This window comes from Myotis nattereri, assembly GCF_964212035.1.
Source record: "Myotis nattereri genome assembly, chromosome: 8".
NCBI lineage: Eukaryota > Metazoa > Chordata > Mammalia > Chiroptera > Vespertilionidae > Myotis > Myotis nattereri.
Window position 1 is genome coordinate 74,659,478 of NC_138083.1, and position 14,388 is coordinate 74,673,865.

General features: G+C 50.5%; 1 protein-coding gene and 1 long non-coding RNA gene across 2 annotated transcripts in view; one reads left to right on the forward strand and one right to left on the reverse strand.

Moving 5' to 3' along the window:
- The window catches only part of LOC308523066, a 75,530-nt gene that overhangs the window by 46,594 nt on the left and 14,548 nt on the right, over positions 1-14,388 (forward strand). The window lies entirely within an intron of this gene.
- ARHGAP40 (Rho GTPase activating protein 40) overlaps positions 3,022-14,388 on the reverse strand; it is a gene marked incomplete at its 5' end in the record, with an annotated part of 29,053 nt that continues 17,686 nt past the window's right edge. Inside the window, 7 exons of the mRNA XM_081096727.1 lie at positions 3,022-3,559; positions 4,784-4,839; positions 5,995-6,164; positions 6,949-7,089; positions 11,528-11,734; positions 13,355-13,437; positions 14,191-14,350. Of these exons, the coding sequence (XP_080952853.1) occupies positions 3,468-3,559; positions 4,784-4,839; positions 5,995-6,164; positions 6,949-7,089; positions 11,528-11,734; positions 13,355-13,437; positions 14,191-14,350 (909 nt within the window). The 3' untranslated portion in view covers positions 3,022-3,467. The remainder of the gene's footprint in view (positions 3,560-4,783; positions 4,840-5,994; positions 6,165-6,948; positions 7,090-11,527; positions 11,735-13,354; positions 13,438-14,190; positions 14,351-14,388) is intronic.

Below are 14,388 nucleotides of genomic sequence, written 5' to 3' on the forward strand. Positions count from 1 at the left end.
TCTGCTCAAGGGGGCTTACGCAGCAGATATTAATTTTCTCACAGTTCTGGGAGCTAAAAGTCCAAGGCCTACAAGGTGCTGTGAGTTTGGTTTCCGGGGAGGATTCTCTTCGTGGCTTGCAGGTAGCTGCCGTCTCACTGTGTCCTCGCGGGGCCATTCCGCTCTCTGCATGGAAAGAGCAGTATGATGCTTGTAAGGACACCAGTCCTATGGGATAGGGCCCCACCCTTATGACCGCCTTTAACCTTGATTACCTCTGTAAGAGCCCCATCTCCAAATACAGTTACCTTGGGAGTTAGGGCTCCAACATATGAACTTGGGAGGAGGGGACACAATTTAGTCCTTAAAAGAAACATGCTCTCAGCCCTAGCTGGCCCCAGACGGCAGAGCCCGGAGAAGCTGGGCACCCACTGTGAGCTGTGCTAACCCAGCAGCGCACTGGCGCAGGATCATCAATCACCATGATGCCACAGGGTGGAAAAAGATGAGCCCCCAGATAGTGCGAAGATGAATGGGGACACTGACATGTGATTAAACTGGGATCCTCACTGATAGCTGCAGACCCACTCTGCGTGCAAAGTTAGCACAGCCAGGCCTGGGTTCCTGGCACCCACCAGGACACCTGCCCCTCCCCCTGCCAAGGTTAAAGAACTGTACTCTATCCACACAGCTCCTTGTCATGCTGGCTCTATAACTGATGCGTGAGGCATGCCAGTGGACAAGCACGGTGCTGGGAACCGTGGGGCCGATCTTGTCATTAGTCACCATTTCAGGCTGCCTGGCTCTTGTTAATAATTCATAATAATGATGCCAGCACTGGATGCGCACTTGCTATAGGTACTTCAGGAGCGTGTCCTCATTTTCACACCTCAAACCAAGTCAGGTGATGAGGACAACAGTTTCTGGAGGAAACAGGTAGAGTGGTAGAGAGCGATTCAAATGCATCCACTCATTTGATGGGTTTTATGGGGCACCTACTATGTGCCATCATATCCACAAAGGTGAGCAACACCCACAAGGTCTCTGCCTTATGTCGAAGAGACAGATGATAAAAACTAATTAAATAAAATAATTTCAGGTAATGATAATCAACTAATTTAATTAATTAAGGAGAGAGAGAGAGAGAGAGAAGGCCTCTTGAAGGAAGGGACATCTGAGGTGAGACCTGGAGGTGAGAGGAGCTGCCATGGGAGTATCTTGTGGGAGAGTGTTCTAGGCAGAGAGACCAGCAAGTGCAAAAGCTCAAAAGCAGGAATGAACTTGGTGTCTGAGGAACTGAAAGACGCTCCCGTGGCAGACTCTGCACAGTGAGGGGCAGCGTGAGAGAAAGGGCATCAGAAACATTAAATGGGCCTCGTAGGTCAGGGTAAGGACACTATTTTAAGTGGTATTGGGTCCCTCTGGAAGGTTTTCTGTAGGGTTGAATTTTAGTAGAATTGAATTTTGTTTTAAAAAGGGCCACTTTACAGAGGATAGCTAAGAGGGCAAGAAGGGAGAGACAGAAGTACAAGAAAGCATAGAAGACACTAAAATTTTGGACCATTGTCCACACCATCCTGATCACTATCGTCATCATCACCATAATCATCACTATCATCAGCATCACCATCATCAATATCATCATCATCACCATACCACCACCACCAGCACTACCACCACCACCACAATGACCATCATCACCATCACCATACCACCACCACCAGCACTACCACCACCACCACAATGACCGTCATCACCATCACCATACCACCACCACCAGCACTACCACCACCACCACAATGACCATCATCATCACCATCACCACATCACCGTTGCTATCACTATCATCAGCATCAGCATCAGCATCACCACCATCATGGTCATCACCTTACCGGGTCAAGCAGGTTCTAGGACTGCACACTAGTACCGCTTCAGCTAGTACTATTTCAGTGTACAGTGGCCAACTTCTAATTGTCAGCATCTGTATGTCTTTACCGGGGCGCTTTCTCTGGCTCCTGGAGCCCACCATGCCTGCACTCATGAAGGCTGACAGTGCCGGGGAACAAACACCCACCCTCCTCAGGAGGAGCCCTCAACCAAAGACTCACAGGAGTTGATGATTAAATACCCCACTCCTCCCCTTGGGTGGGAATAACTCTGATCAATATCCTCTACGTTGTTCCTCAGAGTTCTCCAGCAAAATTAAGCTCTGGTTGCCCACAGTGGTAACTTCCTTGGTCATGCATTCTTTTTTTTTTTTTTAATATATTTTATTGATTTTTTACAGAGAGGAAGGGAGAGAGATAGAGAGTTAGAAACATCGATGAGAGAGAAACATCGGTCAGCTGCCTCCTGCACATCTCCCACTGGGGATGTGCCCGCAACCCAGGTACATGCCCTTGACCGGAATCGAACCCGGGACCCTTCAGTCCGCAAGCCGACGCTCTATCCACTGAGCCAAACCGGTTTCGGCCTTGGTCATGCATTCTTTGATGGGCTGCCTCCACTTCTCTATCTCATCTCCCCATTCCCTTGTGTTTCCTGGGAATCACTATTTGTACTTGCATCATTATCTCAGGGTCTGCTTCTGGGGGAACACAACAGACACTGGATTATTGTGAAAATTAAACTTGTAAAGCTCTTGGCATATATTAAGGGATTCATAAATCCATTGTTGAATGAATGAATGAATGAATGAATGAGTGAATGAATGAGGCTTCATCTGCCCTGAGGAGACAGACCCAGAACAGGGGAAAGGAGGAAGGGAGAGACCTGGGACGTAACAGATAACAGGTGGAGACAGGCTCTCAGAGAAGCTGTCCCTGCAGCACCCCCCCCCCCCTTCAACACTGTTGTCATGACTCCATCCCTCCCCCTTCTGAGTTCTCCTCCAGCCCCTCCAGGTGGCTGCAGGTTCAAGGTGTGGCCAGACCACGTTGAGAAACAAGGCATCCCCCTCCCTAAGCGCCCATGTTAACTTACTACCAGAACAACACCCATGAGAGCGGGGCTGGGGAGAAAAAAACTTGAACAAAGTAAAAGTGACATTTAACTTGTGCCTTTAATGTTCCAACAGAATTTAAATATTACAAAATCACAAGCTTGTGCAAAGCTACACTGAGAGCTGTGAAGGGCAGTTTTTCTCTTTCCAGTTCTCCGGGGGCTGTTCTTGGCCACAGTGTCAGCCCCGCACTGCCTGAGGCCCAACTCCCTCCAACTTTCCAGGGGGCTCAGAGAGTGCAAGGGGCTGGCCAAGGCCACAGAGCTCGCCGGCTGCCCCCCATTCGCTGTAGGGCTACTTGAAAGCATCCCCCCAGGGCTCTGGGGGAGGAGCCGGCCAGCCAGAGCGCTTCCAGGACCTGAGGGGCGCTGCACAGAAGACTCCTGGAGGAGGAGCTAGACCTCCCCTCAGCAGCTGTGCTCCCGTGGTGGCTACACCGCCCGGGGGGCGGGCTGTGGCATCCAGGGCTGCTCCTTACCGTCCAGGCTTAGGTGGGGCTCTGTTTAATGACCCACTCGCCATAGGGGTTGGCGCGGTACAGATCTAAGAGGTAGGCGTCTGGGTCCAGGCGATGCTCACCTGTGGGAAGCAGGGACAAGGAGGTTGAGGGTGGTGTCTCTGGAAGATGCTGCTGGCCCACCCGAAGCTCCTCACCCGGCCAGGCTCCGCCCTTGCACCTGTGTGAACCTTGGCTGCTGTGGCTCACAGCTACCCCTGGCTCAGAATTGCCCTCCGCTGATGTCAGATGCCTGGGGGTGGGGCGGGATTATGGCCAATGACTGACTGACACAGAGGTAGGACGACCACCCTCCCTACCTCTACGCTGATGCAGTTGGCGCTCCAGAGCCCCCTTGTGGCCAAGGCTAGACTTCACCCCTTCTCCTCCTTCCCGCCGTTGCAAGGCTCTTCCTAAAGAGCACCCCCTCAATGCTTGACTACTCCCAAAGCCTCGTGGCTCTCAACGCAGCATCAATAGCTCCTGGGAACTTGTTAAAATGCAGATTCTCAGGGCCCTGCCACCTGAGTCTTATCAGCCCTGCGGTGATTCTGACACACCCTTAAAGTTTGAGAGTTGCTGCTATAAAGAATGCAGCTGAGGACAGCTGTCCTTCTTGGTTCCCACAGAGCCAGGCGCCCCTCAGAGCTGGATATGTGTTTGCAGAATTCCTTAAGGCAGCGGTTCTCAACCTGTGGGTCGCGATCCCTTTGGGGGTCGAATGACCCTTCTTTCACAGGGGTCGACTCAGACCATCGGAGAACACATAGATAATTACATATTGTTTTTGTGATTAATCTCTATGCTTTAATTATGTTCAATTTGTAACAATGAAAATACATCCTGCATATCAGATATTTACATTACGATTCATAACAGTAGCAAAATTACAGTTATGAAGTAGCAACGAAAATAATTTTATGGTTGTGGGTCACCACAACCTGAGGAACTGTATTAAAGGGTCGCGGCATGAGGAAGGTTGAGAACCACTGCCTTAAGGCATCCATGGCCACAGGCCCAGAGCAGTGGTGCTGAAAAGCACGGCACTGGGCAAAAAATCCTGCTCTCTCGGAGCCAGAGGTCACTCCAGGCCATACTCCAAACTCCAAGATGGAATCCTAAGGCGTGGCCACAAGCTGACCTTTAACCTCACAGAGGGTTCTACCTGGTTTCCTGGGAGACAGAGGCCTGAGGGAAAGGCTCAACCCAAGGTGGACTCTGGCCTCCCTGAGAGGGCCCCAGTGAGGCCTGATGGTCGGAGAGCTGCAGGGGCCTGGGCTCAGACCCACTCCCCACTGGGGACTTACTGAGATTCCCTCCAACTTCGCAGAGGACGATGTCGGCTGACTTCCTCAACCTGCTGCTGCAAGACAGAGAGGAGAGACTCACCGGCCTCTTCTGCTGGAGGCTGCAGGACCAGCAACTGCTTCCAGACCCCAGGCCTGGGAGGGGCCGTCCTCACTAATATTTGGTCCCAGCTGGGAGATGAGGCATAAGGGCCTTCCTGAGAAAGCTGGAGCCACGAAGGAGCTCAGCTCCAGAGACATGGAAGAGGCAGGTGGACAGCACTCGGGGAGGGCTGGTCATGGGTCCCCCACCACAAGGCCCCCACCTGCTGGGTATCAGAATGGAAGCTATGAGAGTGGCGGGATGAGGAGTGACGTGGGGACAGGAGCCTGCTATGAGGGGCAAATTCTGAGTTAAAATGAATTGTGAATATTGTGTGATTATGTATGATAATTATAGTTATCATATAAGTATCATGTAATTACCATATGAATTCAATTCCACAATCTGTTCCCAATTTGCCTGTGGCTCTGGGCAAGCCTCTTCCCCTCTCTGCGCCTTAGCTTTCCCATCTGTACAAGGAGGAACTGGACTAGACACTTGCTAATGACTGACACTGCTCGGTCCATCATGGAGGCACCTGAGCTCAAGCTGTTCCTTGCATCCTGGAATGACAGTTGCATATCAGCCCATCTGATCCTCTTTCAGCTCTTTGGCCACGCTGCCTCAGGACCTTTGCACATGCAATTTTCTGTGTCTAGAAGTCTTACCTCATTCCCCAGACTATACCAAGTGCCTTGTCTTACATTCACATTGTTCCCTGTATTTCCTATAAAACTGAATACAGGTTGTGACCTGCCCTGTGAACTGCCTGATTTTGACTTTGTGGCTATTTGACACATGTCTATCTCTTCCACAGGGCTATGAACTTGTAAGTCCAGGGCCCCTGACTGCGCTTTTCACTGTGATTCTAGCATTCCACAGGGTCTATAGCAGGCATTCATGAAATACCTGTTAAATGGAATAAATGAATGCTATTATCACTTTATTTGAAGCCAAAAGGCTCTCTGAGAAGGTTGGAGAACCCAGTTCTGACCACTCCGGAAAGGGAAAGGTCAAGAGCCTGTGTAACTCCCCTGCTGGCCTTCAGCTCTGAGCGGGGACCCCTCCTCGGAATTGCTCCCTGCTCCCTGTCGGAGAGAGGCTCCTGTCTTGGGGAGGTGCCCCTTACCGTGGGAGGAGGCTGTCCTTGTCCTCATTGCCCTCTTGACCCTGTAAACCAGGGCTGAGGCGCCCTGTGAACTGCCTGAGGACATGAGCCACTTTGGTGCTGGGGGTCAGGGGCACCTCCAGGGTATCTTTGATAAGCCAGGCCACCTGGATCTTTGCCACTGTGGGAGTCTGCAGAGAGAGAAAGCTCCATAGGCATGGGCACACACATGCATACCTGGAATTCAAATGTGTGCACATAAATATGCACACATGTGCACTTACACAAATACCCACACTAAAAATAAAAGATGCTCACGTACACATATACACCAGCCACTTACTCACCGATCATACCTTGTCCACATACATGACGCCCCTACAGTGTGCATACACAAACACAGGCACAAAAACATGCGTGTAGATGCGTTCATACTGATACACACAACAGGAGGGCATAAAATGCACCTACGAACACACGCACATTGGTTTATATAAATACTCATCCCCCATGCACATCATGCACAACGCGACACAGGTCAATTTCTCTGTTTGGGATTCTAATAAGGAACCTGTTCAGGATTCCTCCCAGGAGCACTCAATATTCTTGGAAAGCCCTTTCCTTCTATTACCCCTTCCTGGTCCAAATCACCCCACACCCTGCAAAGCGACTCCCACTTTCCCAACCCTCCGCCAGGCACACAAAGGGCTGCCTAAAATGGGGCAGGAAGACAGCTTCTATTAGTCCCTGCACCACGCCATTTCCCTCTCCTCAGCATTGTCATCTCCAGGATTTCTAAGACACCTGCTTCTCGCTCGCTCCCTGCGGTGGGGCCGGCGCGACCCCTGGTGGCTGCAACCGGAAGCGCAATGGCAGCGCAATGGCAGCGAATACACGGAGGATGCGGGAGCGCTAGGTGCCCTCCCGCCGCCTCTTTCTCCCGCGTCTGGGGCTGGGGTGTGAGCGGGCACTCACCGCCTCGGGGCCATCCCCCGCCTTGTCCCTGTCCGCGTGTGTCCTTCGCAGCCAGGTTTTGAGGCCCGCGTCGCAGAGCTGGGGGCGCCTGCTGCTGCTGTCGTTCAGGTTTCGCACCTGGGCGACCAAGAAAGAGGAGACCTGGCCGGAGAGAATCGCGTCTTAGCAGGAGCGCGGGGCTGCCGGCAGAGGCAGAGCCCGCCAGTCCCTGTGGCATCTTCCTTGTCCCGGCTCCGCACACGGAGTTGCCAATACATATTTGTTGAACTTGGAACTGAAGCACTAGTTTGGCGGGAAGAGGGGGACCATTTGGCCCCTAAAGAGGGCCATGGAGTAGGTACTCGAAGAGCCCACCTTGGCTTTGGCTGGAGGCTCCCACACCTGTTGTGGCATTGCTGCTCATGGGCACACTCAGGCAGGGATGTCCCCAAACACACCTGGAGTGGGCTAATGCTCGGAGAACCCCCAGCCAGCCCTGCGCTGGCAAATTCCCACAGGGACCCATACTCCTCTGGAATCAGAAGCCGGCAGAGGGCGTCAGGAGAATCCCGTCTCCGTGACCCTGAGAATGAGGAGCATGTGCTCTGGGGCCTGACAGGCCTGGTTCCATTCTGGGCCCCTTTGCTTACTGGCTCTATGATGCCTGAACAGGATGATACACATGGAGGAAGAAGGAGGGGGAATTCTCCCGTTTTGTGTACCTACATCTATGTTGCCTAAAACTTTTACAGCAAGAAGGCATGTAGGCGTTTCTTGACTTTTTAAAACTCCCTTTAATAAAAAGTTTTATAATCAAACTAGAGGCCCAGTGCATGAAATTCGTGCACAGGTAGGGTCCCTAACCTGGCCAGCAATCAGGGCTGATCAGATTCTCCGCCTCCCCACCTCCTCCTTCCCTCGCTCCCTCAGTGTCCCGCTGCTGCCTCTGGTCACCCGCCATGTTCCATGCCACCCCCTGGTGGTCAGCACACTCATAGTGAGTGATTGAACTCCCGGTCTCCTGGTTAAACTCCCAAGGAGACACTTTGCATATTAGCTTTTTTTAAAAAATATATTTTATTGATTTTTTTCAGAGAAGAAGGGAGAGGGATAGAAAGTCAGAAACATTGATGAGAGAGATCGATCAGCTGCCTCCTGCACGCCCCACAGTGGGGACGTGCCTGCAACCAAGGTACATGCCCTTGACCGGAATCGAACCCGGGACCCTTGAATCCTCAGGCCGACGCTCTATCCACTGAGCCAAACCGGTTCGGCGTATTAGCTTTTATATATATAGATGTGTTTTAGTAGCCACATGACCTCAGAGCTGAAGGGTCACAGAGAAGGCAGGAACTATGGGCTGTAGGTACAGGCCTATATGGGGGAGAGGCAGGGGTTTTCCATAGGGTAGATTGTTGAACTAGGTCAGTGATGGCAAACCTTTTGAGCTCAGCGTGTCAGCATTTTGAAAAACCCTAACTTAACTCTGGTGCCGTGTCACATATAGAAATTTTTTGATATTTGCAACCATAGTAAAACAAAGACTTATATTTTTGACATTTATTTTATATATTTAAATGCCATTTAACAAAGAAAAATCAACCAAAAAAATGAGTTCGCGTGTCACCTCTGACACGCGTGTCATCGGTTCGCCATCACTGAACTAGGTCTTGAAGAATAAGCAGAGGGTCAACACCAAAAATACAAGCAACCCAATTAAAAATGTACAAAGGACCTGAGTAAACACTTCTCCAAAGGACATACAGCTGGCCAACAGACATATGAAAAAATGCTCAACATCACTAATCACTAGAGAGATGCAAATTAAAACCATGCTATATAATAAAAGCCTAATATGCTAAGTGTCTGGTCGTTCGATTGTCCATTCAACCAATCAAAGCATAACATGCTAATAATATGCTATGCTTTTAGCATATTTATGACCACTCAACTGCTCGCTATGACATGCACTGACCACCAAGGGGCAGATGCTCTGACCAGTAGGTTAGCTTGCTGCTGGGGTCTGGCTGATCGGGACTGAGCACGATGGGCTGGACATGCTCTGGAGTCCTCCCGCAGTCCCTCCCTGGCTGGCCAACCTCCTGCGTCCCTCCCAGCCCCAATCGTGCACCAGTGGGGTCCCTCGGCCTGGCCTGTGCCCTCTTGCAATCCAGGACCCCTTGGGGGATGTCAGAGAGCTGGTTTCAGCCCAATCCCGCAGGCCAGGCCGAGGGACCCCACTGGTGCATGAATTCATGCACTTGGCCTCTAGTCTATATATATAAAAGGCTAATATGCAAAATGTCCCCTTGGGACTTCGACCAGGAGTTCAATTGCTTGCTATGATGTGCACTGACCATCAGGGGGTGGCACAGAATGAAGGATGGCCCCAGCTGGCAGCCAGCAGCCAGAAGGCCCCAATTGGCCCTGATCGCCAGCCAGGCCTAGGGACCCTACCAGTACATAAATTTCATGCACTGGGCCTCTAGTAATGAGATATCATCACATGCCTGTCAGAATGGCTACCATCAATAAATCAGTAAACAAGTGCTGCCGAGGATGTGGAGAAAAGGGAACCCTAGTGCACTGTTGGTAGGAATGCAGTTTGTTGCAATTACTGTGAAAAACAGTATGTAAGTTCCTCAAAAAATTAAAAATGGAACTGCCATTTGACCCAGAGATTCCACTTATGGGAATTTATCTGAAGAAACCAGAAAACACTAATTCGAAAGAATATAAACACCCCTATGTTCATTGCAAGATCTGGTAGCAACCCAAGTGTCTATTAGTAGAGGAGTGGATACAAAAGCTGTGGTACATTTACACAATGGGATACTACTCGGCCATAAAAAGAAGGAAATCTTACCCTTTGCAACAGCATGGATGGACCTGGAGAGTATTGTGCTAAGTGAAATAAGCCAGTCAGAGAAAAACAAATGCCATAGGATTTCACTCATATGTAGAATCTAATGAACGAAATGAACTAACAAGCAAAATAGAGGCAGATTCCATAGAGAGCAGGCTGACAGCTGTTGCCGGGGTGTATAGAGCACCGGGGGTGTTGCAGGGGTTGAACAGAAGAGAAAAAAACTCATGAACATGGACAACAGTGTGTTAATTGCTATGGGGGGGGGAATTGGAGAAGTGTATGGGGGGGATAAATGATGATGGAAGGAGACTTGATTTGGGGTGGTGAACATACAATACAGTGTACAGATTGTGTTGTGGAATTGTACACCTGAAGTATAATATTGTTAACAAGTATCACCCCAATAAATTCAATAAAAAGAAAAAACAAACAAAGAAAAGAAAAAGAGTAAGCAGAGGTTACTAGTTTCCATCCTTTCTAAAAAAGTAAGGGAATTCCAGGCAGAGTGAACTGCACAAGTAAAAACTCAGAGGTGTGAAGTGCAGGATGAGTGAGGAGAACCGGCTGGCATTTGGTGTGTTTAGAACACAAAGGGCACCTGGGTGTGATGAGGGAGAAACTGGGAAGAGTCAGAGAGCTTCACTTTCTGGTTTCTGGAATTGAAAATTATCTTAATAACTTTATGGGTGGAGGGAAGAATAGGAAGAAGGAAGGAAGGAAGGAAGGGAGGAAGGAAGGAAGGAAGGAAGGGAGGGAGGGAGGGAGGGAGGGAGGGAGGGAGGGAGGGAAGGAAGGAAGAAAGGATCATGGATAGGTTGATTGGTGGGTAGGTGGATGGATGAATGCATGGATTGGTTGGTGGATGAGTGAGTGGGTGGATGGATGAATGGATGGATAAATAGATGGATGGATGGATGCATGGATGCATGGCTAAATGGTAGATGGATGGATGCATGGGTTGGTGGGTGGGTGAGTGAGTTGGTGGATGGCTGGATGGCTGGACTGGTGAGTGAGTGAATGGGTGGATGGCTAGGTGGATGGCTGGGTGGGTGACTAAATGAAAGGATGAATGGAGAGATGGAAGGAAGAGGCTACACATTTCTAAGGGAAGTGCCCTGAGCAGCAGTGCTGGGCAGTGCTATCTTGCATCCATGGGAGTCTCAAGTGCTGCAGGGGACTTGGTGTTTCTGTTCCATCCCCCAACTGTCAGCAGGCCTTGCATGTCCACACCATAGAGGGACCTCTTTCCTTACCCCTGCCCCTTGTCCTTGCTTTGGATTGTTACACAGGGCAAGGCTCATAGGGAAAGGGGGTGTCTTGGTTATCTGGCTCAGGCCTCTGTCTTAGGCAGGCCCTGTGTCCATAAGCCTGTGGCGGAACAGGGGTGAGGGTGGGTTTTTCAACATCATTAAAGCTTTGAAGTGAAGGAATCATTTGTGGGAGCTCAGGGAACACACTCAACCTGGGGTAGACCAGATGGCCATAGATTGGCTGGGAGGTGTGGGAGTGTGGACACCTTTTGGACAGTAAGGCAGGGGAAAAAGAAGACACAGGTCATAGATAGGAGCCAACAAAGGTCCCAGAAGAGACACAACTAGGATCTGAAAGGACACACAATCATGGATGGCAGGGACAACAGGGCAGCTGTACCCAGAGGAGAAAAAGGGCCTGTGCCTACCACCCAGATGGACAGTGTGTCCCCTCCCCTCACAGTTGGCCCACAGCACTCACCATCCAGAGCAGATCCTGGTAGTGCACCATCATCTGTACCACCTCGGCGGCCCCCTCTGCCAGCTGCTTCTCCCTGCCCTTGAGGAGTTTGGGGGGCTGCCCTCGGTGAAGGAAGAGATTAGGGGCCATTACCGTGGAAACATTCCACAGTGTCATCTTGTTGCTCTGCTCCTGGGCCACCACCTTCCTGAGGAATTCCAGGAGTGCCTGGAGAAGGGCACAGAACTTTCTTCAAATCTTAGCACACCCCTCCTGTGCCCTACCTTCCCCAGAACAGCCTGCTGTGCACTTGGGGGCCTTGCAAGGAGCCAGGGGCTGGAACAGGGGTTTGTTTCAGCTTTGCCATCAGCACACTCTGTGACCTCTCTGTCTGTTTCTGGCAAAGCATGGCCAAAACTTTCCCCCTTCCCTGCTCCCTCAGAGGTTAATGAGACATCCGAGTCAAACTTCAACTTCCAGGCAGAAAAGAGCCACCACTCTGGGGAGTGGGTATTTTCCTGGCAAGCCCAACACAGTTCCTTCACCTGGATCTGGGGTGTCTGAATCTGCCCAAAAGGCGAGGGAAAGAACAGGGAAGCAGAGACAATGGGAAGGAAGGGAGATGGTGGTAATAGCTGCCATTTATTAAGTGTTCTTTGTGTTCCTGGTCCCTTAGCTAGCACCTTACATGCATTTATCATCTCATTTAATTCCCACAACTCTTTAAAGTAGGTTCTACCATTTGTGCCCATTATACAGAGAAGGAAAACTGTGGCTTGGAGAATGTGCCCAAGACCACATAGACATTAAGGATGAACAGGAGGAGGGAGGATAGAAGGATGGAAAGATGGATGGATGGATGGATGGATGGTTGGTGGATGAGGGTGGATGGAAGGAAGGAAGGGAGGGGGGAGGGAGGGAGGGAGGAGGGAAGATAGGAGGAGGGAGGAAATGTATTAAACACTTGCTAAGTACCATATTATCTACTCTGTGATTCCTTCTGTATTAGCTCTTGTGTTCCACAAACAATCACACAGATGGTATTATTAGCCTACATTTACTGAAAAGGAAACAAATTCAAAGAGGCTGTCTCTTCAACAAAGCTGAGGCGCAAGGCATGATGGTCACTTGAGCCCAGGTCTATCTGGTTATAAATATTCCTTTAGGGCCTCCTGTGTCCACATCAGACAAGGGTTCCAGTAGACCCGGGGTCTCCTCACAGCCACACCCTAGCGGTATGTCTTGGATTTGACCCAAGGACAGCCAGGAGGGTGCTGGGACCTAAGCCTGGGCTGCACCCCAGCCCCAGCCCCCAGTCCTGAATACCCGCTCCCATAATACACAGTAGGAGTTCCCCAAGTGAGTATTTCCCAAACTAGTGCTCCATGGAACACCATGCAATGCAATGCTTTCCATAACAAAAGAGGTCCCTGGACACCTGACTCAGGAACTGCTACACACTTTAGTCCCACCCAGAGATTCGCAAAGCCTTGGCATATTAAGGCTCTGAGAAGTCCTGTAGGAAGGGATGATCCTAACCTTACTTCACTGACTCAGTGTCCACCCATCTTATCTGGGCAGAGAGCCTTCTCCCTGAGACCAACAATGATGTTGGGCAGTGCACACTCCAGTGAGCACCATGTCCTCTCAGGACTCATCTCCTTTCTTTAGGGAAAAGGTCTCAGGAAAGATGAAGCCATCACTGTTGGTCATCACTGCACCCCAGCTCCTGGCAGAGTTGTTGAATGAATGAATGAATGAATGAACGAATGAACGGGCACACTTGGAGCCATTACTGTGGCTGTGGGCTGAGATGACAGCGTGGAGGCAGCTGGAGGTAGCTTTCACCTTCAGGGCGTTCCTGTTGGGTTCCGGGAGAATCAGGATGAGCAGGTGGAGGGCCTGCAGGCGCTGCCTCAGGTCAGGGATGTCTGCGGGAAGAGGGCAGACTTGGCCTCAGTTTCTCAGTGAGGCCAGAGACTCTCCCTCAGTCTGAAGCCCCCTTCTTGGGGGAGGGGAGATTCCAAAAAACCCTTTTTTTTAAAAAAAAATGTTTTTTTTAAACATTGATTTGAGAGAGAAAGAAAGGGAGAGGGAGAGAGAGATAGAGATAGGAACAATAATTAGAGAAAAAAATCGATTGGCTACCTCCCACAACTCCCTACTGGGGATCAAGCCCACAACCTGGGCATGTACCCTGACTGGGAATTGAACCAGCGACCTCTTGGTTTATGGATTAACACTCAACCAACTGAGCCACAGTGGCCAGGGCAGGAAACCCTTCTTTATAAGGCCTAGAACTGTTTCCTGGGCTAGTGTTAGCTCAGACAGAGCCCCAACCAGTGCTGGTCTTGAGGCTCGCTATACCGTGTGAATAAAAAATAACACACACATGTTCATGCACACACACACATACACATGCACATACACATGCCCAGACATGCAGCCTGAGAGGTATATCCCAGGGTCAGAAATGCAATTGGTTCGCCTCATCACACTGCACACGCACACTCATGCACATTCACAGACAACACACACATACACGCACACACACACAATACACATGCACACACACACATGCCCTTCCTCTCCCATCAGGCAGGGATCAGGTAGTGCCATCTTCCCACCTTCCCTCCCAGGCCATCAAAAGCTCTTCCCCCAAAGCAAAGGGCTGGGACACTCACTGGGCACCACGGCGAAGGCCGGCAGGTACTCAGCAGTGAGCAGAGGTGCCGGCAGCTCCCGGATAAACCTTTTGAGCAAATCGGACGCATCATTGTGGTGAACCTCGTCCCAGCTAAACAGGCCAGCGTAGAAATCTCTCTCCAGCTTTTGTTCCAGCCCCTGAAGAAAAGAGGGACACTAATGAGAAGTTGGCTCAA